Below are 27,244 nucleotides of genomic sequence, written 5' to 3' on the forward strand. Positions count from 1 at the left end.
TCCTAAGTAAGAATATCATAACATCATTGAAGAATTGCAAAAGAGCTGAAATTTTGATTTTTGTTGAAGGAAAAATTAAATTTTCGGAATTATTCTGAAATAAACTACTTAGTAAAATTAAATTTGAACACATTACTTCTATATTTCGGATAAGAGGCTCAGAACAATATAAATTAAATCAACTACAGGCACAGAATAATCTTACTGTCCACCAGCAACAAGTCCTTCTGCTGCTTTCTCCAAGAAAGCTTGAACCCGTTGACTTCCCTGTGGAGCAAGTCCCACCTTTTCAAGACCCATGACCTGCAATGGTAGATGACGAACTCAAGTAACTTTTGGTTTAACACAGAACAAAAAATACACGGGAAAATTCAACTAATTGATACAAATTCCAGTTAATATGGCAAAGAAAATGGAATGAGAAAATCAAGTAGATGTACAGATTTTACCATGTTTTTGGTGATAAACCGTCCGATTGCTGTCAAACGGAAACTGCTGAGCGAGAAGTGACTTTTATCCAGAGGCAAGTACCATGGGAGGGGCGAGTCCACTGCAAGATCCTTCTCCCACACAACCTTCAAAAGCCAGAAAAAAGAAAAAAGATTCCCTTTATTAGTCCCTTGTTTTAAATATATTTCATGCAACCTAGCCAACCAGCAGCATAGCCAAGATTGTACCACTCACTTCAAAACCTGCTTTTTTAACAGCTTCAAGGCATTGATGTGTCAGCCTTATATCAGGAAGGCCATTACCTAATTCAATTTCGGCCTGCATCCATAAAAATTATTCAAGTTAAAGCATGATGTAGAAACTCAAAAGCATGCTTTGTGATATGAGTATATGACAAGCACCTTGATCTTTTTGTGCTCTTGGTTATTGGGGTCGAAGACATCAGTCATGCACCACTCATACGCAGCAAAACACTGACCAGGTTTCAGTACCCTATAAATCTCCTTGTAGCACCCAACCTATACACAAGTAGGTCAAGTTAACAGCAGCTCGAGTGAAACTCCCCATAAAAAACCAGAAAAGATAATTATTTATGTAAATGATAACAGATTAGAATTTATAAATTTACACACAGCATCTGGAGCATGGCAGGTTGCTTCAATTGCATATATGGCATCAAAACTATTGTCAGGGAATGGCATCTTCATGAAATCAGCCTGCATTGACACTAAGAAATGATAAAAAGTCTAGAAAGATAAAAATCAGAGACAAATATAAGCTTGATCTCCAATTTCACTCACTTTCACGAAGTCACAAGTCTTGTCTACTCCTGCAACACGGTTTAGGGCCTGCAACAGTCAAAGATCACTAATCAATATCAATTTGAACAGAACAGAATTGGTGTAGTATTTGATAGCAGGGATTTGAACTAGGAAACAATGATACGGATTATTTTTATTTTTTTCATTTTTCATTTTTTACTATTTATGTTGTAAAGTAATATTGGTATTGTTACTTGCAACATGATGACGATGCATCGACAACATATCTACAATGTATCTTCTGGTGTGTCAGTGACTGGCCTAACTCTACAAAATCAAAAAATAATTGGACATGGCACAGCGTTTCCACTACTTGTAGGTGATGTGTAGGCGTCATTGTCAATGTTCAACACGTGTTAGACTCCGACTCGACAGCTCAGGGAGGATGCTGGTTCATACTAGGATTTGAAGTCTCAAAATTTGAATTAAATATAATTTCCATTCAAATGTGAACGGACTTTTCGCTAATTTCAATTCTAGGACTTCTATTCCAACCAGTGTTTAGATAGGAGATAGATTTTTAGCAAGTAAAGGTACATACATTAAAAGGCATAGCAGATCAAAATCTCAATACATACCTTTCCTCTTGTTATCTGATACTCATTGTTGTTGAGGCCTGTAACTGATGTAGAACTGCAAGACATCAAAGCAAAAGTAAGAATCTAACTGGCAGGTCTTGGAAGTAATTAAATAATGGTGGAGTAAATCTAACAACTACTTGGATGATTGAAAAATTGTATCCGATGCTGATAATAAAAATCATCCTGCCAAGAAGTTTCTTCTTCAAGCAGTCTTCATTATAAGTGAAAATGAACAATGTCTCAACAATTGACAAACCTTGTGTAGTCAACAATCAACTATAGCTTCTCAATTTATTCTCTAGTTTTGTTAGTTTATATTTATATACATGATATATTGTCCATTACATGCATAAACTTAAGCATCTTCATGTTTCATCATTGAATGCAAGGTAGCATCCTATCAAGCACTGGAATAATCAAAATATCAATAAAAAACAGTATGTTATAATAATAGTATATGTATATCAAGATGAATACTGATTTAGCAAGACAAACAAACAACAATACAATGAGCTAAATTGTCATCTCACCTGAATCTAGCAATTTCTCTTAACGGTCCACCAATTCCACATCCTACGTCCAAGACCTACAGAGACAGCAGAAAATTAAAACATTGATTATCAAAGAAGTGAAAGTCTAGGATAGTTGCAAACAAAAATCTTCAAAATGACACCTTCTGTCCCGGTTTCAGGCCAAGCTGCAAGGCAAGGAAGTGCTCATGCCTTTTAATGCTCTCTTTTAGAGACTCTCCTTTCCATCTGCAACATATTACAATAATCTCGTTTAGTGATTCTAGAAGACACAACTGCAATGCGTCTAGAACTCTCTCTGCTATATAGCATGGAAAAGAATAACACGAATGCAGAATAACGGTTTAGGTAATGAGAAAACCTATAGGAGTAAAATATTCACCTGGGCGCAAAGTGGAATGATTCTCCCCAGCCATATTCATAGAAACTTGTGACAAGATCATAGTACTTATTTACCTGAGAATGTGAAGTATTCTTAGTCTAAGATATTTATAGTTAAATCAAAGTAATCTCATATCCAAAATACTTGAACATAGTCGAGCATATTTTGCACACTAGCACATAATCACTTAAACACATCAAACAATTCTAAAAGTTCTAAATACCTTAATTTTGAGAAAAAAGAAGCTATGATTGTACAAAAGAGAAAAAACTACAAGAGAAATCAATGTGAAAATTGGGTAAGTGAATCCTCTCACCATATCGGTGTAGTTCGATTTTCTCTCTTCCTCTTCACCTCCATAACAAACATGATATTTTTCATACCTGTTACATAGGAGCAAAAGGAAGACCATATATTCAAATAGGGGCGTCAAATAAAAAGAAAAAGATGTGAAATTGAGCCTTCAGAAAAGATAATTAAGAAATCTAGGAAAAGAAACCAAATAACTTCAAATTAGAATGTTGCAAGTGCAAGAAGTACAAGGTCGATGTGTATTTCTGTATATAGCTTCTTCTTTTTTCCTTTGGTTTTTTTTTTTTTTTTTTTTTTTTTTTATTTTTTTTTTGGCTAAGTAAGAATATCATAACATCATTGAAGAATTGCAAAAGAGCTGAAATTTTGATTTTTGTTGAAGGAAAAATTAAATTTTCGGAATTATTCTGAAATAAACTACTTAGTAAAATTAATGAAAAGAAAAAATGAATGTTCTTGCAATATTTCAAAGCGCAAAAGCACAAGCTTAAGAAAGCAAGTGAAAAGTATCAGTTACTGACTAAAGGACAATGACACTCTGCAGCCTTGAGCATAAGTGAAAGGCACTTTCTGCTAATAAAGTATGTATAAGAACATCTACATTCTACATCATTTTAACTTAAATGACAAATTGACAACACCAAGTAATTCAGTACAACGACAGCCACAGAGTAAGAATATAGGATCGTATTTTTAAGTCAAATCCAGCTGGTAGATGTCACGTCCAAAATTAAATTGAATAGACTAAGAGAAAAAAAAAACAGTTTAAACACTGGTTCGAACTTGAGTAATCCCAATCAGATTTGGTACTAAATTATGCTAACACACCATTGCGAATTTCATTTAAAAAATTATGATTCATCAACATTCCATGACCAGATCTCAGTGAGTCTCTCAAGTTTCAAAAACGGCATTATTCCCCCTTTCACTCACATACAGATACACACACTCACAAAAAAAGCGCGCATATAGAGAGGAAGGGTACTTGTCAACAGCAGAGAGAACATCACTCTTGTCAATTTTTCCACCAAGCCCAGATGCCAGATCCAATGCTCCTGCTTTCGACATCTTTCTCTCTCTCTCAAAAGAATGGCTTACCAGAATTCTTGGAGATCTAAAACAATCCAAAAAGAATGTCGAGATATCCAGAAGTATTATTATAAACCAAACCAAAAATAGATGCATCCAATTTAAAGAAATTCCCGAAAGAAAAAAAAAATTGAAAACCCCAGAATAATCACTCACACTGAAAAGGCGAGATCTGCCCAACTTTGAGAGAGAGAGTTTGGTGAAGAGAAAGAAGTGTAGAGAGCTGAGGCCTTTCTGCTGTTTAAATTCTTATGTTTATCTTGAACGACAAATGCTGACACATTTGAGAAAGATTCATTTTTGCCACGTCACTTGACAGCACGTGATGCCACTTTGGGTGTTTGGTCATTGGATCTCAAACGCACGGCCGGCTGGCCATATGATTGTCTTGGGAGAAAATTAATCAAATACCTCCCTATTGTGAAGAAAAACCGTGGGTCGAGTTTGACTGACAAATAATAGAATTGAGAAAATACAATTAAAAATGAACATAGGTATTTACGTGATTCATCCAATTTAGACTACGTCTACGGACAAGTATAGGAGGATTTCACTATAGTAAGAGAATTACAACACACCCTCTAAATACAAAGAAATAATAACAATTAATCTCTCTTATAATAGGAGAAAACAAGTAGGAAAAAAATTTAGGAGAAAAACAATAAATTTTCTCTCTACTCTTCTCTCTACCTTATAATTTTCTATCTTAATTTTTCCTCTCCATATAGCACACACTTTTCTCTCAAACTCTTGCTTATATTTATAAAGATTTTTAACCTCCATAATTGCTTGGAAGAGTCAAAGTTCTACCACCTTCATTTGCTAGAATTCTCTACACATTTGGCTTGTCAATTAAATGGAGAAAGAAAACTTGAATTTCTTAACCTTCCTTGTATGCATGTATGGAATCTATCTTAACAATTAAGAAATCAACACCTTATCCATTTGGTCAAAAAAATGTGGCTATTATTAGTTGGAAACTCTAATTTTGTCACCACCACCACTTGCATGCATGCATGTATTTTTCTTACTTGTTAAGTAATGTTTTATGGTAAAAAAATGTGATTTTATTTTCAACATTTCTCCCACTTAAAGTCACTTTTGTTGACCACTTCATCCTTCCCATACTTGCCATTTCCATGCTACTTACGTTTCTGCAAGGCCAATGGAAGATCGACACCATATAAATTTGTCAGTTCTGATTGACTTTGTCAACATATCAGCTAGGTTGTCTGCTGTATGGATTTTCTGTATATCCACACTTCTTTCCTCCACCTTTTCTCGAACAAATGATATTGAACTCGAATATGCTTTGTCCTCTGATGAAATGCTGGATTCTTTGCCAAATGCAAAGCGCTCTGACTATCACAAAATAGAGCAATCTTCTCTTGTTTGTATCCGAACTCGTCCATTAACATTTGCAACCAGATTGCCTCTTTGCTAGCTTTTGTAGCTGCCACATATTCTGCCTCCGTCGTGGAAGTAGCCACGATAGATTGCAGTTTTGAAACCCAGCTTACAACTCCTCCAGCAAGAGTAAACACATATCCTGTGGTGGACTTGTTTTTATCAAGATCACCTACATAATCTAAATCAACATAGCCTCTGACAATAAAATATGATCCTCCATAACATAATGTAGCATTTGAGGTACCATTGACATATCTCAGGATCCTTTTTACAGTATTTCAATGCTCTTTACCAAGATTTTCCATGTATCGACTAATCGTTCCCACTGCTTGTGCAATGTCTGGTCTTGTACAGATCATAGCAAACATCAAACTACCCACTGCCGATGCCTACGGCACTCGAGACATCTCCATCCTCTCTGCTTCACTGCTAAGGCTCATACTTGAGGATAACTTGAAATTAATAGGAAGAGGGGTGGAAATTGGCTTACAATCTTGCATATTGAAGCGACGCAAGGTTTTCTTCAAGTAGTTTTTCTGACTAAGCCAAATCTTTCTATTATTTCTATCTCGGTAAATTTGCATCCCTAGAATCTTGTTTGCCGGTCCCAAGTCCTTCATATCAAACTCCCTAGCCAATTGAGCCTTCGGATTTTCAATATGATCTTTGTTAGGGCATGCTACCAACATGTCGTCAACATACAACAGCAAAATAATGAAATCATTATCACCAAATCTCATGTAGTATGCACCCGGATCTGAACAGAGTCTGTTGTATCCAAAGCTCATGATGAAGGAATCAAATCTCTTATACCTACATCTCGGCGCCTGTTTGAGACCGTACAGAGATTTGTTCAACCTGCAACCCAAGTTCTCTTTTTCTTTTTCTTCAAAACCTTCTGGTTGGAGCATATAAATTTCTTCTTCAAGTTCTCCATGAAGAAATGCAGTTTTCACATCTAACTACTCCAAGTGTAAGTCAAATGTAGCACATATCGCCAGGACTACTCGAACTGTTATGAGTCGAACCACAGGAGTAAATATTTCGTTGAAGTCAATGCCTTCTTCCTGAGCATATCCCTTCACCACCAATCTCGCACGATACCGCTCCACTTGATCATTGTCATCTCGTTTGATCTTATATACCCATTTATTCCCAATGACCTTCCTTCCTTCTGGTAGTGGAACAAGATTCCATGTCTAGTTCTTATGAAGAGCTTCAATTTCTTCTTGCATTGCAGCCATCCACTGAGAAACTTCTTGGCTATTTATAGCCTCGTGGAAAGTTGATGGCTCTCCATCTTCTGTCAGTAAGCAGTATGCAACATTGCCCTCCATAATGTAATATGAGTGCCAAGTCGGTTCTCTTCTCTCCCGTGTTGATCGTCGAACATCTGGAGCACTAGATTCAGCTTGTTCTTCGTGCTCTAGTGTTGCTTCAGAAGTATCTATAACTTTTCGTTCGTCTCCAACTTCAACTGTAATAGTCTCTGGTTTTTCTTTTGAAGTGCTATCATTTCCTTTTTCCTGTATTTTGCCTTTCGCAAATATGATATCTTTGCTGATTATAACCTTGTGGGCAGTGGGATCCCACAGGCGGTACCCCTTCACTCCATCAGCATACCCTAAGAAAATACATTTTCTGGATTTTGGATCCAGCTTTGATGTTTCTTAGGTGTTGTACATAACGTACACATGACTTCCAAACACATGTAAGTGAGAATAATCAGCTGGTTTACCAGTCCACATTTCCATAGGCGTCTTCAGACCAATCGCGGTTAATGGCAACCGATTGATCTCATAACAGGCGGTTTTGACTGCTTCTACCCAAAATGACTTGGCTAACCCCGCAGTCCTCAACATTGCCCTTGTTCTTTCTAACAATATTCTGTTCATCCGCTCTGTCACTCCATTTTGTTGTGGAGTGTATGCCACAGTGAACTATCTCTTGATACCTTCTTGTTGACAGAAGTTATCAAATTCATCACCAGTATATTCTCCTCCATTGTTGGTCCTCAGACACTTGATCTTCTTTTCAGATTCAAGCTCCACACGCACTTTGAATATTTTGAAGACTGCAAACACGTCGACCTTCCTTTTGATTGGATACACCCAACATTTCCTGGAGTAATCATCAATAAAAAATACAAAGTATCTTGCACCTCCTAGGTATATAGCCGATGATTGCCAAATATCGGAATGGACCAGCTCCAAGATAGCTTTACTTCTAGCAGTGCAACTGCTGAACTTCAATCTATGCTGCTTACTAGTAACACAATACTCTCAAAAGGGTAATGAAACCTTTTTGAGCCCTGGAAGAAGCTTTTGTTCTGAGAGAATTTTCAAACCACGTTTCGACGTGTGAGCAAGCTTGCGATGCCACATCATCATTAATTCTTCTGCTGAACCTATCGATACGACAGATGCTTCGCCTTCTTGTAGTGTCTCTCCTTTAAACATGTACAAATTTGCAGCTATCTTTTTCGCTTTCATCACCACAAGCGCTCCTTTAACTATTTTCATGATGACATCTTGTATATGGGTCTTGCATCCAATGCTGTCCAATTGTCCTATAAACAATAAATTTTTCTTTAGGCCTTTTACGTGTCGTACCTCCTGGATAGTGCGAACTGTACCATCATACATTTTCAATTTGATGGTATCAATACCAGCGATCTCCAAGGTATGATCATTTCCCATAAACACAGATCCTCCTGGGATAGTCTCATATTGATGAAACCATTCCCTTATTGGTGTCAAGTGCCATGTAGCTCCTGAATCAATAGGCCAGACATCAGAAAATTTCTTTCTGCCTTCAACAACTGTTGTTGCCTCGCTATATAAAATTTCACCATCATCCGAGGTACTTGCTACACAACCCTGAACTTTTGATGTCTTAGGACCTTTTCCTTTAACTTCTTCATTCTTCTTGAGACTCTAACAATCCCTTTTTAAGTACCCTTTCTTGCCACAGTAATGACACTTGGCATTTTTCTTACTCCTGAATTTTGATCTACTCTAATTATGACTCCCACTGGAGCCACGTTCCGTTGATCTCCCTCTCATCATCGTCAAAACTTCTGTCTGATTCGAACATGTCAATCTGCCCTTCTTGTTCTTGCACCTACTTTCCTCTTCAGGAACAGCAGCTGCAACATCATCGAAGACTAAAGTTTCAAGGTTGTTGGTCAAGTTGATGATGAGTTGATCATACGAATCTGGTAGACTTTGAAGTAAGATTTCAGCATGTTCACCGGTCTCTATATTATGCTCCATTGATATGAGTTGTGAAAATAGAGTATTGATGGTGTTGATGCGGTTTGTCACCGTAGTTGACTCCATCATCATAAGGGTGTAAAGCTTTCTCTTTAAGAAGATTTTGTTGTGTAACGATTTGACCTTGTACAGCTTTGTCAGCGTATCCCATATCTCTTTGGCTGTCTTTTTCTCCGCCACACTTAACAATACTCCATTGGCTAGTGCAAGGTGCAGATTAGCAACTGCGTTGCTATCCATCTCGTTCCACTTAGTATCGTCAATGATTTCCACAGGCCTTTGTCCAATTGCCTCCAAACAGTTATCTTTTCTCAAAACTGCTTTTATTCTCATTTTCCATAATGAGAAATTGTTCCCGTTGAACTTTTCAATCTCATATTTTGTCGCCATTTTTCACCAATACTATGATTGAACAACGACCCTACACAAAATCTTGCTTTGATACCACTGTCGGGAAGAAAACGCGTGGGTCGAGTTTGGCTGACAAATAATGGAATTGAGAAAACACAGCTAAAAATGGACACGGGTATTTACGTGGTTTACCCAATTTAAGCTACGTCCACGAGCAAGTATAGGAGGATTTCACTGTAGGAGGAGAATTACAACATACTCTCTAAATACAAGGAAATAACAACAATTAATCTCTCTTGTAATACGAGAAAACAAGTAGAAAAAAAACTTAGGAGAAAAACAATAAATTTTCTCTCTACTCTTCTCTCTACCTTACAATTTTCTATCTTAATTTTTCCTCTCCATATGGCACACACTTTTCTCTCAAACTCTTGCCTATATTTATAGAGATTTTTAACCTCCATAATTGCTTGGAAGAGTCAAAGTTCTACCACCTTCATTTGCTAGAATTCTCTACACATTTGACTTGTCAAGTAAATGGAGAAAGAAAACTTGAATTTCTCAACCACCCTTGTATGCATGCATGGAATCTTTCTTAACAATTAAGAAATCAACACCTTATCCATTTGGTCAAAAAAATGTGGCTATCATTAGTTGGAAACTCCAATTTTGCCACCACCACCATTTGCATGCATGCATGTATTTTTCTTACTTGTTAAATAATATTTTATGGTAAAAAAATGTGACTTTATTTTCAACACTCCCAACCTTTTAGAGACTGTTGACGGGCCTTGCTTGTTTAGATTTTTTCTAGAAAAAAAGATACTTGCACAGTATTTAAATTACAGCCCTGTTTGAGACTCACGATTTTTAACAGTGGATCTCACTGTTTGAAAGTGATTTTGAAAATTGATTTTTTGATCGTTAGGAGAAAAATGGGATCCACCTGTGAGAGAAGAAATCAAGTATGATGGTTGGAATAGTGAAATAACGGTTAAAAAATCAATTTTTTGGATGAAAAAATCACTCCCAAACAAACCCATAAGAAGACTGTACAAGGTGATGTATAATTAAAAAAAAAGTTGAACCCCAACCTTGAGGGCCCTCACCGCCCCACCCCTAGAGCTTTGTGAGAGAGGTAAATCGCTGAATGTGCCCTAATAGGTCAGGGAACAAGAACTGAATGTACAATGCACCTACAAGGAGTCTAATTTCATGTTTCAAAAATCGAACCCTCACACTGCGACCACCAACAAGGTGTGAGATAACATCACTCATGTTCTTTACACCACTGAGCTAAGTCCCAGGAGGCTAAGGTGATGTATAATTTATTGTACACGTAGCACTTTTAATATTTTAATTCTCCTTTGAAAAAAAAAATCAGATCTTAAACTTATTTTTTCATAAATTGGGTGTTAATTAATATTTTAATAGATTTATATTAACAAAAATCAAATAAAGATAATTTCAATTTCCCCAATTAATTTCACCCATCTCTACTGTTATTCTCTGTAACAGTTTCTCTCTCTTCAAAACTTACCAACAATAGTAATCATGAAGATGAAGGCTGGCCATCACCACCACCAGCCACCACTTCCCACCACCTACCGCCGATGGAATCGGCTCACAAACACAACTTCACCTTCGATTGGTCTCGCAACACCATGTGGTGCAATATTTCAAGACCTTTCTAGGGATATCCGATATATCTTCGGGTCTGGCTTCTCTCCCACTCATATCCTTGAATCCAAGAAATTGTGAAGATTATCAAGCTAAGGAAATCTTCAATTTGGGCCAAATATACAGATCAAGCCTAATTGCATATTTACCTGTTGTAAACCTGATGCTGGGAGGATTACATCCTGATAAAACTCTGCGTTGCTTACAACTCCAACTACTACTGCGAGTATAGATTTTAAATTTTGATGGGAATTTGAAAAAGGGTGAATCATTTGGAAAGATGCTTGGAGGCAATTTGACATTGGGCAAGTTAACAAAACATCTATGCTTTTCATTGTATCAGAGGAATTACAGTTGGTTCATGGAAGGAATTCCTTAATTTGGTTTTTCTTGTGAATTGAAAATTCACTGCTATAGTCCTTTTAACTTTGCCGAACCAAGTAACCTAACTACTTTTTTAAGTTTTTTAAGTGACATAGGTTTTTTTTTTTTTTTGGGTGCAACCATGACCAATTATATTATGACTAATCAATGAATAAATTGTGATTAATAAAAAATATGTGATATATAATTTGTGTTTCAATAATCGATAAATACGTTGTAGCCAATTAATTTGATAATTTGTGACTATAAAATTTGTAATTTGTGATCAAGAAATTATGACTGATCGATTAATCTGATAATTTGTGATCAATAAATAAGTTTTGATCAATTAATTTGATAATTTATGACCGTGAAATGAGTCATGGCCATAAAATTTGTGATTTCTGATGAGAAATAATGACTAATCAATTAATTTGATAATTTGTGATCAATAAATAAGTTGTGATCTACAAAATTTGTTATTTGTGATTGTGACATTCTATTATTGTTACAAGTCTATAATTGTAACTACAAATTGTATGATATAACATTGATTTTGTAGAAAGGTGTAGGGCTGAGCAAAACTTCCAAATCGAACCTACCAGAGCGACTCTCTTTAAGTTTAATACTCGAACGGGTATCTGAATCGAGAATCAACGGGTTCGATTTGATTCTCGGGAATCAAATAAGTAATATATCTTTCTATATTTTTTTAAATAAATTTTCTTATTAATTAAATTAGTCCAAACCTAAATATGATTTTTCTATTTCTAATTTTCAACCCAAACATAAGCTCAATCGATCAAATTGACATTTTACTTATATCTCTCATTCAACCATAGTATCATTTCTTTCATTCTAGATAAATCGAATTGGAGCCTTAGCTGTACCTCTTTTCATTATTGTTATTATGGAGAAATCAAAGGGGAAGCTCAGCTACATCTCTTTTTTGGTGATTGTAACAATCAAATATATGAAGGACACAACAAAGAGAGGCACAAAAAAATCACGAAATTAGACTACTTTATGTTATAAGAGCTAACATTGAACATATCATTAGTTGAATTAATGTAACCTTATTATAAAAATTTTAATTATTGTATGAAACTTGAGAATCGAACTGAACAAAACCAAACCTGTTCAATTCCGTAATCAAATTTAGACCTAATGATACCACTTACTAAATATCCGAAAGTTCGAGTTCGATTTGATTCTAAAGAGAATCAGACCATGCCCAATCCTAGAAAGGTGTGAAAGAGATAAAGAGTCATACGATGATAAAGTAGCGAGAACCTCCACTCAATTCATCACCTTCACATCCTGAGTGAATCGATGCTACAGCAATGAGATAATTTTCAAACTAACATAACCACATGGAATTTATCACTTATTTCTCTAACATGATGCAGAATTTCAAGTGAAAACAATAATGAACCGAAGGAGCATAAACAAGTACCAAATCATTCAGCACTAACATAGTTTTATACGATTACAGAACTGCAGCTTGTGCTATATCGATGGCTAGACTACAAACGAAGATTATGAATGTTCACTTCAAGAACTCTATTAAACATAACATAGAAGCTCCTCATGCGGCTTGATGTGGGGAGATTAACTCTTAGCTGCAGCAATTACAATAACTTCATCGAGAACAGGGCCACAAAGAGTTCCAAAGTCATTGACCTTGGTGTGATAAAAAGAGCTGAAGAAAGTTAATCTGGTCCTGAATGATTCTGCTTTAAACTGGAATCTGAAAGTCTGAAACTTCCCCTTTCCTTCCGACTTGAAGGGGGCTTTCATGGTAACTTTAGCAGCAAATGCTTCAATCATCATTGATCCATGGCAACCATTCTTTGCATCTCCCACAGTGAATGAAATATTATAGACCTTGTTGGGGACTGTCCTGATGATTTGTGCAATGGCGCTCTCTCGGCCTGCAACAAGTTCCACTGCTGCATGTCCAAAGGGAATGCTGAAATGCTTCGAGTCTATGAACTTCACAGCCTTGAGGGATTCAATAATCCAAGCAGGAAGTGGAGACGTAAGATCTTCCTGTTTTGGAGGCAGCAGGACACCATGGGAAGAGTTGAACAGGCGATGAGGACCCTCCTCAAAACCATTATTTCTGACCAAGTTTGCTGCAAGAAATTTCAGTTAATTGGATTAGCCAACAAGGGAAGAATGCTTTAGACATAAGAATTACAGGTAAGATAAAGATAGATCACTAATGCAATGTGACTATGACATGGAATCACTATACAGGTGTACACTACACTACTGAACAGAAAAAGAAGCTTTGCCACTGTATGATGACCGTTATTTGAAAACTCTTTTTTCACATATTCATTTTCATCCGAACACTCACAAAATAAAATAATCTGCACGTAAATCCAAAACTTTTCCTTCCTTTCTAACCACAATTTGTCCTAAAAATCATTATTCAAAACATTATTTTGGCCAAATAATGGCCATCAAATGGGGGCAAAATCAAGCCTATGTATTGTTTAGTCATGTCCTGCACACCAATCATGTTCATCAGACAAGTACAGATCTTATTGGATAGATCTGGGAAAGCAAGAAATAAACTTCAGTTTGTTTTTCAAGTTGGACAGTGAAATCTCAAAACCTATGAGATCCAATCTGTATAACATAAAAATATCTGAAAACAACTTCATGCTGCCGCAAAAATAGCATCAGTTGACATGATTCAGGTGTGCAGATGCAACATTTACACATGGAAAGGCTTAGCAAATCATTAACCAAAGCAACAAGAACTAAAAGAGACTATCACCTTTGGTGGGCTTCGGAGGAAAAAGTTCTTTGATAGCTACAGCATCCAAGAGAGGCCCACAAGCAGGATCTTCTTGCATTCCAGGATTGTGAAAAATAACCTTCCCAGAATCAGAACTGGCTCTGAATCCCCAGGCATAAGTATCACCACCATTGCTGCTGTACAGAGTTTGTAGAGGGAGGTCTCCTGATTGTGGAGGAACAGAAACCCTCAGCACCTCATCTTGTGCACAAGTTCTTGATGCACTAAATGTAAGTGCATATAATGATCCCTTCTTGACTGGGATTGTTTGGGAAATCGAGGCCTCGTTCCCGAGCCTCACGGCGTGGACGCCATGGGGGACGGCAAAGTACATTCCACCGGGCTGTGGTCCGCCAGAAATGTACTCAACTAAGCCATTGATTTCCCATTTAGGAAGTGCATTTTTGCCTTGAAGCACTGTTTTCTTGATGTCAGTGGGTTTTGGTTTCTCTTCAAAGTTGCCATTTGAGAGGAGTCCTAACAAAATTTAAATAAAATGCGAAAAAGGAAAACTATATTTCAGCTTCCATTATGCAAACAAAAAGATTTCAACATTGCACAATATCAGATCTAAACTCACAGAGAGAGAGAGACAGTAGGAACCCAAGATTAAGTTTCTAAGAAGGGCCAAAGCAACAGAAATGAGCTCAAAGAAGTAAAATAGAAAAGGGTTTTGAGCTTTACCTTCCAAAGGAGCAGGTGCAAGAGCAGAGACAGTGTAGAGAAAGCAGAGAGGCGCCAGGAGAAAAACCTTCATTTTCAATGTGTGTGTGTGTGTGTCAAAGATAGTGTCAAAAAGGCTTAACCCAAAGGGACTTTCTGCGCTTTGCTTTATCTCATAAAGAGGACCGTCTGAAAATTAAAGAAGTGTAAGACTAGAAGAAATAGGAGTTAAATGTTTCGATGATTGCTGAACTGTTCGGCTCTATTATTTTTTATTAAATTAAATTAAATTTTTATATCTCCTATTATTAACCACATAATTTTTAATAAAATAATATTACACATAAATCAAAAAAATTTCTTTTCTTTTCAACCACTCATTTTTCAAAAAAACACTATTCAAAACGTTATAATCTCCAAATAATGGGTCTCAAACGGGGGCTTAGGTTAATTTATCCATTGCTTACTAAAATTTAAAATGTTGAGTTTTGACAATTAAATTTTGAAAAATATTATATATTACTCATTAGGATAATTTTCATCTCACACCTCTAACGAAATTGGTGACGTAAATGATAGAATGCACGCGTAGCATCCTATCATGCCGTTAAACTTTGAGGTAGTAGAAATTTTGGCCACTAAACTTAGAAAAATGTCTTTTATTGCTCATTGAACTTTGAGGTGGTTGAATTTTGGCCATTGAACATTAAAAAAGTCGAACTTTGACCACTAAATTTTGAAAACGTCTTCTATTGCTCACTATAAATTTGGATTTAACCACACATTTATACAAAACTCAAATTTTTCCCAATTTTTTAACCACGCATTCTCCAAAAAATATTATTTTTAGAACTTTCTCTTTTTTCTTTTTTAAATAATGGTCATCAAATAGGGTCCGAAATTCATTGTTAAAAAATTTTGGATTTAATTTAATTTTTACAATAAATATATTGTGTGTTTCATTACAATTAGTAGTCACTTTCTTTGCATTGCTTTGCAAGCATTGTCTATACCACTATGAATGATTAATCAATTACAATAGTTAAATTCAAATTTAATTTATATTTTTTTTTTAGAATTTGAAGTTATTTTCATCATAATATTTGAATTTTACAACGAAACACACGATGAATTTATTTGTTGTTAAATAGAATTAAATTAAAATTTAGAGGGTGTTTGGGAGCTATTTTATGTAAAAGTGTATTTTTGAATAGTAAATTGATGGGAAATGTGTGGTTGAAAAATAAGGAAAATTTTTTTATTTACGTGTGATATTATTTTAATGAAGAATGTGTTGTTGAAAATAAGAGAGAAAGAAATGCATTTTAAAAAAAATGGGTACCAAACGGGGCTTTGGTGTGAGACATAGAAGACATTTTTTAAAGTTTCGTGATAAAAACACAGCCATACTCACTGAACTTTGAGCTGATCGAATTTCGGCTACTGAACTTTTAGATAGTTGAATTTTAGCCACTAAAATTTGAGACAGTCGAGTTTTTAACTAGTGATTTTTGGAAAATGTGTGGTTAAGGCCCCATTTGGTATTCATTTTTTTCAAAATACATTTTTCTCTCTCTTCTTTTCAACCATACATTATTAAAATAATATTACACGTAGATCAAAAAAATTTCTTTATTTTTCAACCACACATTTCTCATCGATTTACTATTCCAAAATGCGTTTTTACATAAAAATGGCTCCCAAACACCCTCTAAAAAGTTGGAAAAATATTAGAATTTCCATATAAAATATTTTATTGTATAGATGTGTGGTTAAATCCAAATTTATAGTGAGCAATAGAAAATACTTTTCAAAGTTTAGTGGTCAAAGTTCAACATTTTTCAAGGTTCAGTGGTCAAAATTCGACCATCTCAAAGTTCAATCAGCGATAGAAGACATTTTTCAAAATTTAGTTGTCAAAATTCAACCATCACAAAGTTCAATGGTGTGACGAGACGTCATATGCATTCTGTCAGCCACATCACCAATTCTGTTAAAAGTTTGAGACGGAAGTTATACTAGTAACGTACATTTTTTAAAATTTAGTGATCAAAACTCTACATTTTAAATTTTAGTGAGCAATCGAAAATATAAACCTAAACTCAACAATTAAAGATATGGACCTAAATTTTCGTGATCATTCGAACAAGAATTATGCTACTTGTACATTATGCTTTACATCATCTTTGATATTGTGCCATGTGTCGGCACATGATTGAATATGTTTTGAATTTAACACACTTTCCCGTCAAAGACAATTTGAATTTACATACAATATCAAACATAATGTACAAAATAAAATATACAAGGAGCATTATTCTTCTAACAATTAACTTCAAGAAAGAGCACGGGATCAAGTCTGCAGGGTGATAATTTGTCTGCTTGTATCAAACTGTCTTCACTTTAGAAATTAGAACTAACCCTTTCTCCTTAGTCCATGCAATTAATGCCGACAATCTATAATCATCATATCCATTTTTTTTTTATCAAAAACTCAATTTTCAACTATACATTCTCCAATCAAATAATTTTACATATAAATCGATTTTTATTTTTATTTTTTAATCACATATTTTCCAAAAACATTATTTCAAAATATATTTTTCCCAAAATGAGACTTATGCCCCGTTTGTTTCCCGTTCTTTGATCACAAAAATGAATAATATAATCGTTATCTATCACATCAAATCACCATATTTGACTTTTTATTTTTTGTGGGTCTCATAACGACTATATTTTTTATTCTCATTCTCACAAAAATGAGAATCAAACGGAGCTTAAACACGAACTTATATTTTTATTGCTTGGCGCTTGCTCTACTGATTTGAGAGGCAGTTTTCAATCCTTTGAAATTTGAATTTTGAATGGATGTCAGTACTTTGGCCTTTTGGCCCCTATTTGATGGCTTTTATTTGAAAAAATAATATTTTTAATATATATATATATATTTATTTATTTTTATTTTTTTAAGAGGGTGTTTGAGAGATATTTTAATGTAAAAATACATTTTTGAATAGTAAATTGATGGAAAATGTGTGGTTAAAAAATAAGGAAATTTTTTTGATTTATGTGTAATATTATTTTAATAAAGAATGTGTGGCTGAAAAGAAGAGAGAAAAAAATACATTTTGAAAAAAATGGGTACCAAACGAGGCCTAAATATGCCCTTGTTTGAGTAGTATTTTTTTTATAAAAATACATTTTTGAATGGTGTAATTATGGAAAATGTGTGGTAAAAAAATTTTAAAAAAATTTGAATTTATGTGTAATATTATTATATTGAAGAATATGTTGTTGAAATGATATCAAATCCCTACTTAAAAATATATTTTTTTTCCAAATAATGTAGGGGCCTATACGATTAATGAATAGGAAAAATTTTTAAATTTATGTATACAATGTTTTAGAGCATGTTTGAGATTTATTATTATTTTTTTTTTGCCTAAAATTTTATTTTGGAATAATAGATTGATGAAGAATATGTTATCAAAATAAGGAAAAAATTTGGATCTGTGTGTAATGTTATTTTATTGAAGTATGTGTGGTTAAAAAAAGATAGAAAAATGTATTTTCAAAATAATGAGTTTCAAACAAGGCATTAATGTGTTTGATTCTCTTAGAACCTAATTGGACGCAAATTTTCGAGTATACCGTCGGATCCAAATTTAGAATCGTTAGGTTCATTTTCATTCGGTTCGGTTCTTAGGTTTCGTACTATAATTAAAATTTTTAATGTTTACAAGACTACGTTTATTCAACTAATGACATATTCAATCTTAACTTTTACAAAATAACGTAGTCTAATCTCATGTATCTTTTACGTATCTCTTTATTGAGTCATTCATAAATTTGATTGTTAAACTCACAAAAAAGGAAGATAGCAAGTTTACAATAATTAAAAGAGTCACAATCAAGCTTCAATTCGATTTCTTCTCAATGATAGAAACGACACTACAGTAGAATAATAAATTTAGGTAAAATTCAAGACAACTTTATTAAGTTAAGATTGAATCGAAAATTAGAACTAGGAAAATCATATTTTTTGTTTTAGCTAAATTAATTAATTAACAAATTTATTTAGAAAAATAAAATAATTTGATGTATTTAAAATAAATAAATTTTAAAAATTAAGGAGATTCAGTTCTTGATCGACTCATAATCTAGAACTGAATCGAATTGAACCGAACCGTTGATTATCAATAAAGATACCCAAAATGGTATTTAACTTAAGAAAAATCGTTCATTTCGATTCAGGTCTAGTTCGAAAGTTTTGTCCAGCCCTAACTTTATTGTGAGAATGTATGATTAAAAATAAATATAATAAATAAATTAAAGTAAAGTAAAGTAAAGTAAAATAGAATAAATGAAAGGGCTTAGGGTCTGTTCGGTAGTGATTATAAAAAATAATTTTTTGACTATTAGAGAGAAAAGTGGGTTCCACCTATAAGTAAATAAGTAAAAAATGACGGCGAAATAGTGAAATAATGGTAAAAAAATTAATTTTTTGAAGTAAAAAATTGCTACGAAACGAGGCTTAATCAATGTTGTAAAATCATGAAGACAAATATCATTATTAATTAGCACCCGTTTGATAATTATTATTTGAAAATTCTTTTTTTTTTTTTTTGACATACTCATTTTCAATTATACGTTCATAAAATAAAATATTTTGCACCTAAATCCAAAACTTCTTCTTGTTTTTAACCACACATTTTCCTAAAAATCACTATTCAAAATATTATTTTGACTAAATAATGGTCATCAAATAGGAGCCAAAAGAGTGAGTTTTACACTGTAGTCACACTCTATGCCCCTGTTTGATACCCATTAAATTAAATTACATTACATTCCATTTTTCTCTCTCCTATTTTCAACCGCACAATCTTTCATAAAATAATATTACATGTAAATCGAGAACGTTTCCTTCTTTTTTCAACTACTCATTTTTCTAAAAAATATTATTCCTCCAATTTTCATTATCAGGTAATAGGCATCAAACAGGGGCTATATTTCTACATGTATATGTTTTCGTACAACCTTGAAGTTGATCTTCGGCCCCGTTTGATTGCAAGAAATTTTCTATGGAACTTGGAATTCGAATTCCAACTTCCACTTTTGGCCTGTTTGATTGACAAAATTTTCCAGGGAATTGATTTTCCATGAATTTCTAGGTATTCTTGTTTAATTGTGCTTTACACTTTTTAGAACATTGACAAATACACATACATTGACTTATTGGGTAAATTTCATTAGAGATCACTAAAATTTTCAGCAAATTTTTAATTGCATCACTAAACTTTATGTCTAGATTAGGTTACTGTTAGTTTCAATTGGGTAATTGAATGTCAATTTGATTTCAAATTTCATCCCTCCACCACCCGTAGCTTCTCAAATTGGAAAAATAAAAATAAATTTGCTTAATTGGTAGCTGTTCCCCAAAGGATCTTCTACTTATTCAACCCAAATCATAGATGTTGAAAAAACTTCTACCCTAAAGACGTCGTTATTCTCGTTTTACCATTTTCATTTTTAGGTTGTCACGTAGATATTAAGTGAAAGATCGATAACGATATGGCTATGTTTGAATATTTTATTGTGTGAATATGTAATTGATAATGATTACGTAAAAAAGAGTTTAAAAATAATGATTGTCAAACACGAGCTTCGAAATGTTGTTTATAGTTCCTCTGTTTCAGCTATGTTAAATTCAAAATTTTTTTTTTTTCTTTTTAATTTTTAATCACACATTTTTGTCGAATGCGGTTGGTCAAATTTCATTTTGAACATACTTTGGAAATCAAAATTCTTCGAGAACTCACGAAAGCTCAAAAAAAGTTTCTTATTTTTAAAACTCTGACGAGCTGAACAAGTTTGGAGAATACTGAAAGGCCCAACTTATCGCGTTGATCTCCTTGATTTGCTACTTTTATTACGGAGTTATTTTTAATCAGCGTGAAGTCAAAACTTTGCCCTAGGAACCATGTTTTAATTTGTAAATACTAAAATTCAAACAAGTTTCAACAGTTAGTCAAGACTTCCTATATATAGTTTTAAACACGATTCTAATTGACATAACTAAACAGTTTAGTGTTCTATGTGTTGTTGTCAATTGTGAAAATAAACAATAATGAACACAAGATATAACATGGTAAACCCCTAAGGGAAACAATAATGAACACAGGATATAATATTGTAAACCCTTCAAGGAAACATCCACGGACCTCTATGCCACGGGTAAAATAATTCAGTATCAAAGATACAATAATTTCGATTTAGTAATTTCTAGAAATTAACAAAAACAATCAAAATTAAATAAAGAACTCCCTCATTTCTTTTTAATTTATTTTGACTTGTTGGACAAGTGAATTCAAATCCTCCAATTTTGACTTTATCGTCATTTCACTATCATGTTCAACTGCAACCACCAGTTGGATTAAGATTCACCAATCTTAACTCATGCCAAGTACCATAATCTTTGAGTAGAATTATATCATTCACGTATAGGAGAGTTCTCTTCAATTACGATTAAATAACACGATTTTTGCTTTGAGATATTTCATTAGAATATCACCCGAGCAGAACTCATTGGAGACGGTCAGAAGACACGAAACTTGCTACTGCAAATTCACTAGGCAGATGCAATTTTTTCTCAATGTGTTGATTCACCCCTTAATGATTTTCTTTAGTTATGTAAAGACTCCATCTAGGCACAAACGTCTCTTACCTAAAATACGTCAGTTTCACACAATAAAATAATGTAAAATATGTTTGATATGGTCAATAATTAAATTAAGAAAAGTTTTGATTGGTTAAACCATTTTTTACTATCTTTTAATTATTTGACGAATCAAATCGGTCCTAGTGGTAAATATGAAATTTTTGGACATGGAGCTACATGGAATGTAAATATTGCATCTTGTTTAAGGCATGTAAACTCTAATATCCGCAGCCAAAAAATCTATTTACCTGTAGTACCCAGTCAGTCCTAACTGGACTGACTGGCTTACCTATTTGGAATGCATCGGTTGAGCAGATTTTTGACACATGTTCTAACATTTAAAAATCATTCTAATTTAATCAAGCCAATAAATAAATAAATAAAATATAAAATATATTTTACTTGCAAATTAAAAACTAAAAAATAGTTATTCTAGCTCATCGCCTTTAAATCAAGACCCTCAAAAGAATTCCTCTAGATAATTAGACAAGTAGCAACAAATCTAAGAGAGAAATGTAGTGTCTATTTGGAATTTTGAAAACTTGATTAGATTAAACCCCTATTTGGTTTGTATTAAAATATAAGTTGAAGTTACTAATTAATTTTGACTACATATTTCATCAAAATCTACTAAAAATTTAATTTTTAACTATAGAGTATGATGAGAAATGATGTACTACGGAAATCATTCTTATTGACCATTGGTGATACCTTCTTGAAATGCCACTGTACTCTGTCAACACAAGCCGTGCAGTGTAGGTAGCGGACACTTCCTCGGGTTAGGAAGTGACCATTACACTGAGCAATGAAAACAAACATTCTTGGGAGAAGTAAGATTGACAATTGATATAAGAACTTAAGCTCAAGTGTTTTTTTTCACTTTGCTTACTCGAAAGTCGAAACCAATAACTGAAAACTAAAACAGAAGCCTAGCCCCAATAACAATCAAGAATTAAACATGGTTAAACTAAAAAATGTGTGACAAACGAAATCATTATATAGATGTTAAATCTAAAAACTATAGCGTCTATACCAATGTAATATGAGTTGTGGATAAGTTAAAAGCCATGCAGCGTGAAAATGAAATATCAAACCCTGGGAAGCACCACTACATTGTAAAAGGTAGCTGCAATATCATGTCCAAAACCAAAGCCCATGACAAACATTCTCCGGCTTAATGAAATACTCGTCGAAAATTCATGCTAACGTCATCAGTCTCAGATAAAAAGAAAGCTGTATTTTTATTTTTTAATTTAATTGAATAAATTACAAACACCATATGATTGGAGGGAATGCAGAAAATCAAATCAAAGTCAGAGTCAAGATCAGTAAAATCAAGTTGGCCATTCAATCAAATTGCCAAGGCACCTCAATTAATCCATTAAACCAAATTGCTGATACAATAATAGACACTGGCTACAGAGAATAATAAGTTTGTGAGTGTATTACTTCATTTACAGAACACTTAATGTTTACTCTGTCGATAAAGCCTTGCAACGAGATAAATAATATGGTTCATTTCAAGGATAGTCGATAGACTAATGAATAAGGAGAAAGATTCAGCAAATCAACAATCAGAGTCGAACATGGTGTCAAAAAAACCCATCAGAGTCGAACACCAATCAGATGAAACCTAAGTTTTACTCAGCAAACTCACTAGATGGAGATACTCTAGGTTCAAATATATGTTTCTATTTCCAAACTCGATGCCTTTTCAACTTTTTCTTTGTTTCTCTCCTGAGGCTAGTCTTTAAAAGGTTCTATAGCTGGTTTTAAGATTCAAATTATGGAGATGAAAAATGATGGGCAAAGTACTCTTTAGTTACTTGCATTTTTGTATTTCCTGAACCAATCATAACTTTCAACTGCAAAAGAAACTAACAATTAATGTTTGCATGCATCATTGCATCGTGCTCTATCAGCTAGTAATATCCATATATAGATAAAACTCTTATGCCGCATGTATATGTTTGTGAATGTAAGTAAATTAAATTTTGTTTGGTAGTGGTGTATTGAGTAAATATGTAGACTTTTAAGCTTACCATGTGCTAAATAATGTAAAAAATTTTGTATCCTGCTTCTATCTTTTGAGTACTAAATATGATAGCCCCAAATGGAGGCCAATCCAACTTAGGCCATAAAGCACCGAAGTTGGGGGCAAGTTAGTCAAATTGGGACATCAAAGTCATGGTAAAAATTAATCTCTATTCAACAGCCAAGTCATTCTTGTGGGTATGGAACAGCCATTCTTTCCTCATCCTGTTTGTTTCGGTCAATATCAGTCTCTATTCAATAGCCAAAACGAATGGCTGTTATCCCTCTTCGAAGGTCCCATTCTTTTTTTTTAAATTTTATACAGCGCCTATCACTGGCATCTAAGCAATTGGATTTCTGTTGATGATTTCAAAAGCAATTTTCATGCTCTGGATATATTGCTGAGCTTTCTTATGAGGCTCAGACTTATGTTTCTCAGCTATTCTAATTCAGTAATCTGATAGATCTGCTTTCCACCATTTCATATTCAGATGCATCAAACTGATTGCACCAGTGTCCACTTTGAGAACAAGTTCGTTTATTTAGGTCATCCTAGTCACTACCTGGTTATAGTATTATAGGTTTCTGCTTCTACCCCCGCTGAAGAGAGAGAGAGAGAGAACATGCAACGGCAAGAAAAACACACATAAAATTTGTTAGCCTTTCATCGCTTGGTGCACAAGTGCACATTGGTCAAATTGATTTAATATATCTTTCTTGTTTTTCTGGGAGTTTCAAATGATGCAAGTCTTCCGCTGGATCCATTCCTTGCCAGTTCTAGGTGAGACTACTGCAGACTCGTAACTAGTCTCTAATATCATTCTTCTCTTTCTACTACTTTGCATCTTATCACATCTCAACATTAGCATTTCCAATTTCTTTTCCCATCCTAAGTTTCTGTTTTGATGGTCGAGTCAATGAAAAATTGTAGAAGTTAAAAATATACAAGAACTAAAAGTTTCCCACTGTTAGAGACCACACATTGAATATGTAGCCTAAAAGTTCGACAGCTGCTAGAAGGTGCCCTGCCTTTCAGTGAGCTCAATTCAATATCTACACTTACAATTGATTCAATTCCATAATCAAATAATTTATCAATATTTTTCTATACAACTTTTTTTTGCATAAATACATAAACAATTAAAGTAAGATAACAAAAAATATAATGTTTCAAGTGTAACTTCGAATTATCAACACTCACATCACTGAGTTATCAAATAGCATTTGTTGCATATACAGCAGAGTAATGACAGTCATCACTCAAACAGTGACATAGAACTAATACCATATGAAGATAATTAATTGCAACAAGTTTAAGAGTTAAATTTCAAAATATTGACCTCACTCTGGAAATGGTATAATAAAGTAAGAGATGCAATTCAACAAGAAAATTTTCCAGTTTCAGCTGCTCAAGTGTTCATATATCCTTCAAACTCATGTATGTTAAGGATAAATTAAAGTGATTCATTGGTGAGGAAGCTTAAAAACTCATCTACAGAGCAAAATCTGAAGGGTCTGCGACCTTCCACTGGATAGCAAATACCAAAAAGGTTAAACTATAAAGAAGGAATTGGTGGAGATTTATGGTTTATTTGTGTATGGGTATGTGTGTATTTTTTATTTTTTTTTTCTGTGTTTGGGGGGGGGCTACGGTAATAAAATTGACAGAAGATGTCCATGTGAAGAACTAGCTTAAACTCCGGTTGCAAGCCTCCAAAATGGTAAAACCCCGCGGCAAACTATATATTTGTATCGAAAAAGGAGCTTTATGAGCAACTTATCTTTGGGGTAGAGGCATAACATTCTATCATTTCTTATCCAGTAATTATAGTTTATTATATTGACCTGCAGATCTAAGAACCATGGTTTATCTGAATGTATCAGTCTATGACACACTTTGATACGGGAAGAAGCAAAGGTCCAATTGACTAATTTGGCAACTCTAACTTGTAACTAAATAGCTAGCAGCTTTATAGCAACAAAGCCCAGATACTCTTATCAGTTATTACAAAGACAAAAGGTTCTTTAGTCAATTTCTCTCCAGTCACAATTATTGCTTCTAGCATATCCTTTGGCCTCTTTTCACTGATGTCAAGTTTGAATGTCAATGTTTACAATACATTCTGCAAGGAAAAATGTTAATTGTTTCTATGGCTATAGTAGCTAATCAAACTTCATCAAAAGAAGCATTTGGGAAGAAATGATAATTTGAGTAAAATTTTACAGGGAAAGCATGAGGATGGAGCATCATATTTTAATGTCAAAACTTAGCCACACGCTTGAGCATCCTCAAAACATGTCTAACAAAATAGTGAAGTGCAAACTAATGTGCTCACTGATTGGTTAGGAGGTCTATTCTCTACCCGCAATAAGCCAAATCCAAGTTAAATCTTCATGGTTATCAAATCTACGAACTTGTAGAACTTCAGATACATTATTAAATAGCAATTTCCATTCACTTGACAATGGCACAAGACATGAATCCAAATATACACACAAAGTGATAGCATTTTCTTGAAAAGAAATTCATCAAGTAGACCAAAAATATGACCTCAAAAAGGTAAATTATCTACAATGTTGTACACATATAACACTTGTATGCAAAATTATTACAGGAAGTCATCAAGTGGCACATCAATATTCGACAAAAAGGAATAGAAATTTAATCAAACGAACCGTAAGATCAGTCAAGAAACTCAAATTCATCATCCCTCAGGTGTGCCGAGAATTTCACTGGCTTCCCATCACGCCCCAGAACCTCATCAGCCACGAACTCCACTTTATACGGCAAATTAGCTGAAATCTTTTTCCCCTTATGAACCCCAACATACTGCTTCACCACACCCACCATTCCCGTCAACTCGTATTCGGGCACTTTAGGCACATGGTAAACCTTTAGTGGCACCTTAACTCTGACCTTAGCCCCAATTTTCGACTCGGCTTTTTTCACCTCATCATCATTAACGCTATCATCGTCAAGAATTACAGAATTCATAGTTGTAGCCGAACAGCTAGGGGCCGATGACGAGGCAGCAACCGGTAGATTATCTATGATGGAAACGGAATCTGGGACAGATCTTATGGGGCGGAAATGGGAGAAATATGTCCTTCTTCTTGAAGGATATTTGATTTTGGCAAGATTAGTATCCGGGTTTGGGATTTTCGAGATTGGTATGTTGAAGAGCGAAGAAAAGAAGGCTGAAGAGGTGGTCATGGCGATTGATAGTGGTGAATTATGTGGAAAATTTGTTGGTCTGTCGAGGCGGGTTAGAGATTTGTTGTGGTGATTTACGTTATCTGGGGGTAATTGGCGCAAAACATCCTTACCTTTCGAGGTTATTGTGGAAAACGTCCTTACCTTTCATTTTTTGACATTTTTGCCCTTATTTACCACATTTCTTGCGCTAAAGGTCCTTTTCACTGTTTTTTGACGATTTTGCCCTCTATTCAAATAAAAGAAAAAGAATAAAATAGAAAACAAAAGAATTAATTGCAACTAATACATCAAAATTTCAAAAAATTACAAATTAGTAATAAATATAGGAGTTAATAGCCCAAATGGTTACTAAACTTTGCCAAAGGTCCAAAAAGGTCATTGAACTTTTTTAAATACAAAAAGAAAAAAAATCAAAAAAACCAACAAAAAAATTGAAGAAACGAGCCCCACCACCAAAAAAAAGGACCAAAAATAATAATAATAAAAATAAAATAAGGAATGTGAAAATGGAGGAAGGTGAAAAGTAAACCAAAAATTATTTTTTATTTTTTCAATC

At 34.0% G+C, this 27,244-nt stretch overlaps 3 protein-coding genes across 3 annotated transcripts in view; all 3 read right to left on the reverse strand.

Annotated features, from left to right (window-relative positions):
- Positions 1–201: 201 nt before the first annotated feature.
- Positions 202–4,476, reverse strand: LOC111410482 (cycloartenol-C-24-methyltransferase-like). The gene is made up of 13 exons (XM_023040837.1): positions 4,322–4,476; positions 4,062–4,190; positions 3,081–3,147; positions 2,765–2,838; positions 2,526–2,610; positions 2,383–2,438; positions 1,850–1,904; positions 1,251–1,298; positions 1,083–1,166; positions 852–968; positions 685–768; positions 450–575; positions 202–303 (listed from the first exon to the last, which is right to left on the reverse strand). Exons 2-13 carry the CDS (start codon positions 4,142–4,144, stop codon positions 202–204), a joined length of 981 nt encoding a protein of 326 aa, XP_022896605.1. The 5' UTR covers positions 4,145–4,190; positions 4,322–4,476.
- Positions 4,477–12,605: 8,129 nt separating this feature from the next.
- LOC111410484 lies at positions 12,606–14,905 on the reverse strand. The gene is made up of 3 exons (XM_023040838.1): positions 14,741–14,905; positions 14,036–14,533; positions 12,606–13,382 (listed from the first exon to the last, which is right to left on the reverse strand). Exons 1-3 carry the CDS (start codon positions 14,811–14,813, stop codon positions 12,856–12,858), a joined length of 1,098 nt encoding a protein of 365 aa, XP_022896606.1. The 5' UTR covers positions 14,814–14,905; the 3' UTR covers positions 12,606–12,855.
- Positions 14,906–25,980: 11,075 nt separating this feature from the next.
- LOC111410485 overlaps positions 25,981–27,244 on the reverse strand; it is a 1,781-nt gene continuing 517 nt past the window's right edge. Inside the window, exon 2 of the mRNA XM_023040839.1 lies at positions 25,981–26,768. Coding sequence (XP_022896607.1) covers positions 26,155–26,685 — 531 coding nt within the window. The 5' untranslated portion in view covers positions 26,686–26,768 and the 3' untranslated portion in view covers positions 25,981–26,154. The remainder of the gene's footprint in view (positions 26,769–27,244) is intronic.

Source organism: Olea europaea, chromosome 15, assembly GCF_002742605.1.
Source record: "Olea europaea var. sylvestris chromosome 15, O_europaea_v1, whole genome shotgun sequence".
Taxonomy (NCBI): domain Eukaryota; kingdom Viridiplantae; phylum Streptophyta; class Magnoliopsida; order Lamiales; family Oleaceae; genus Olea; species Olea europaea.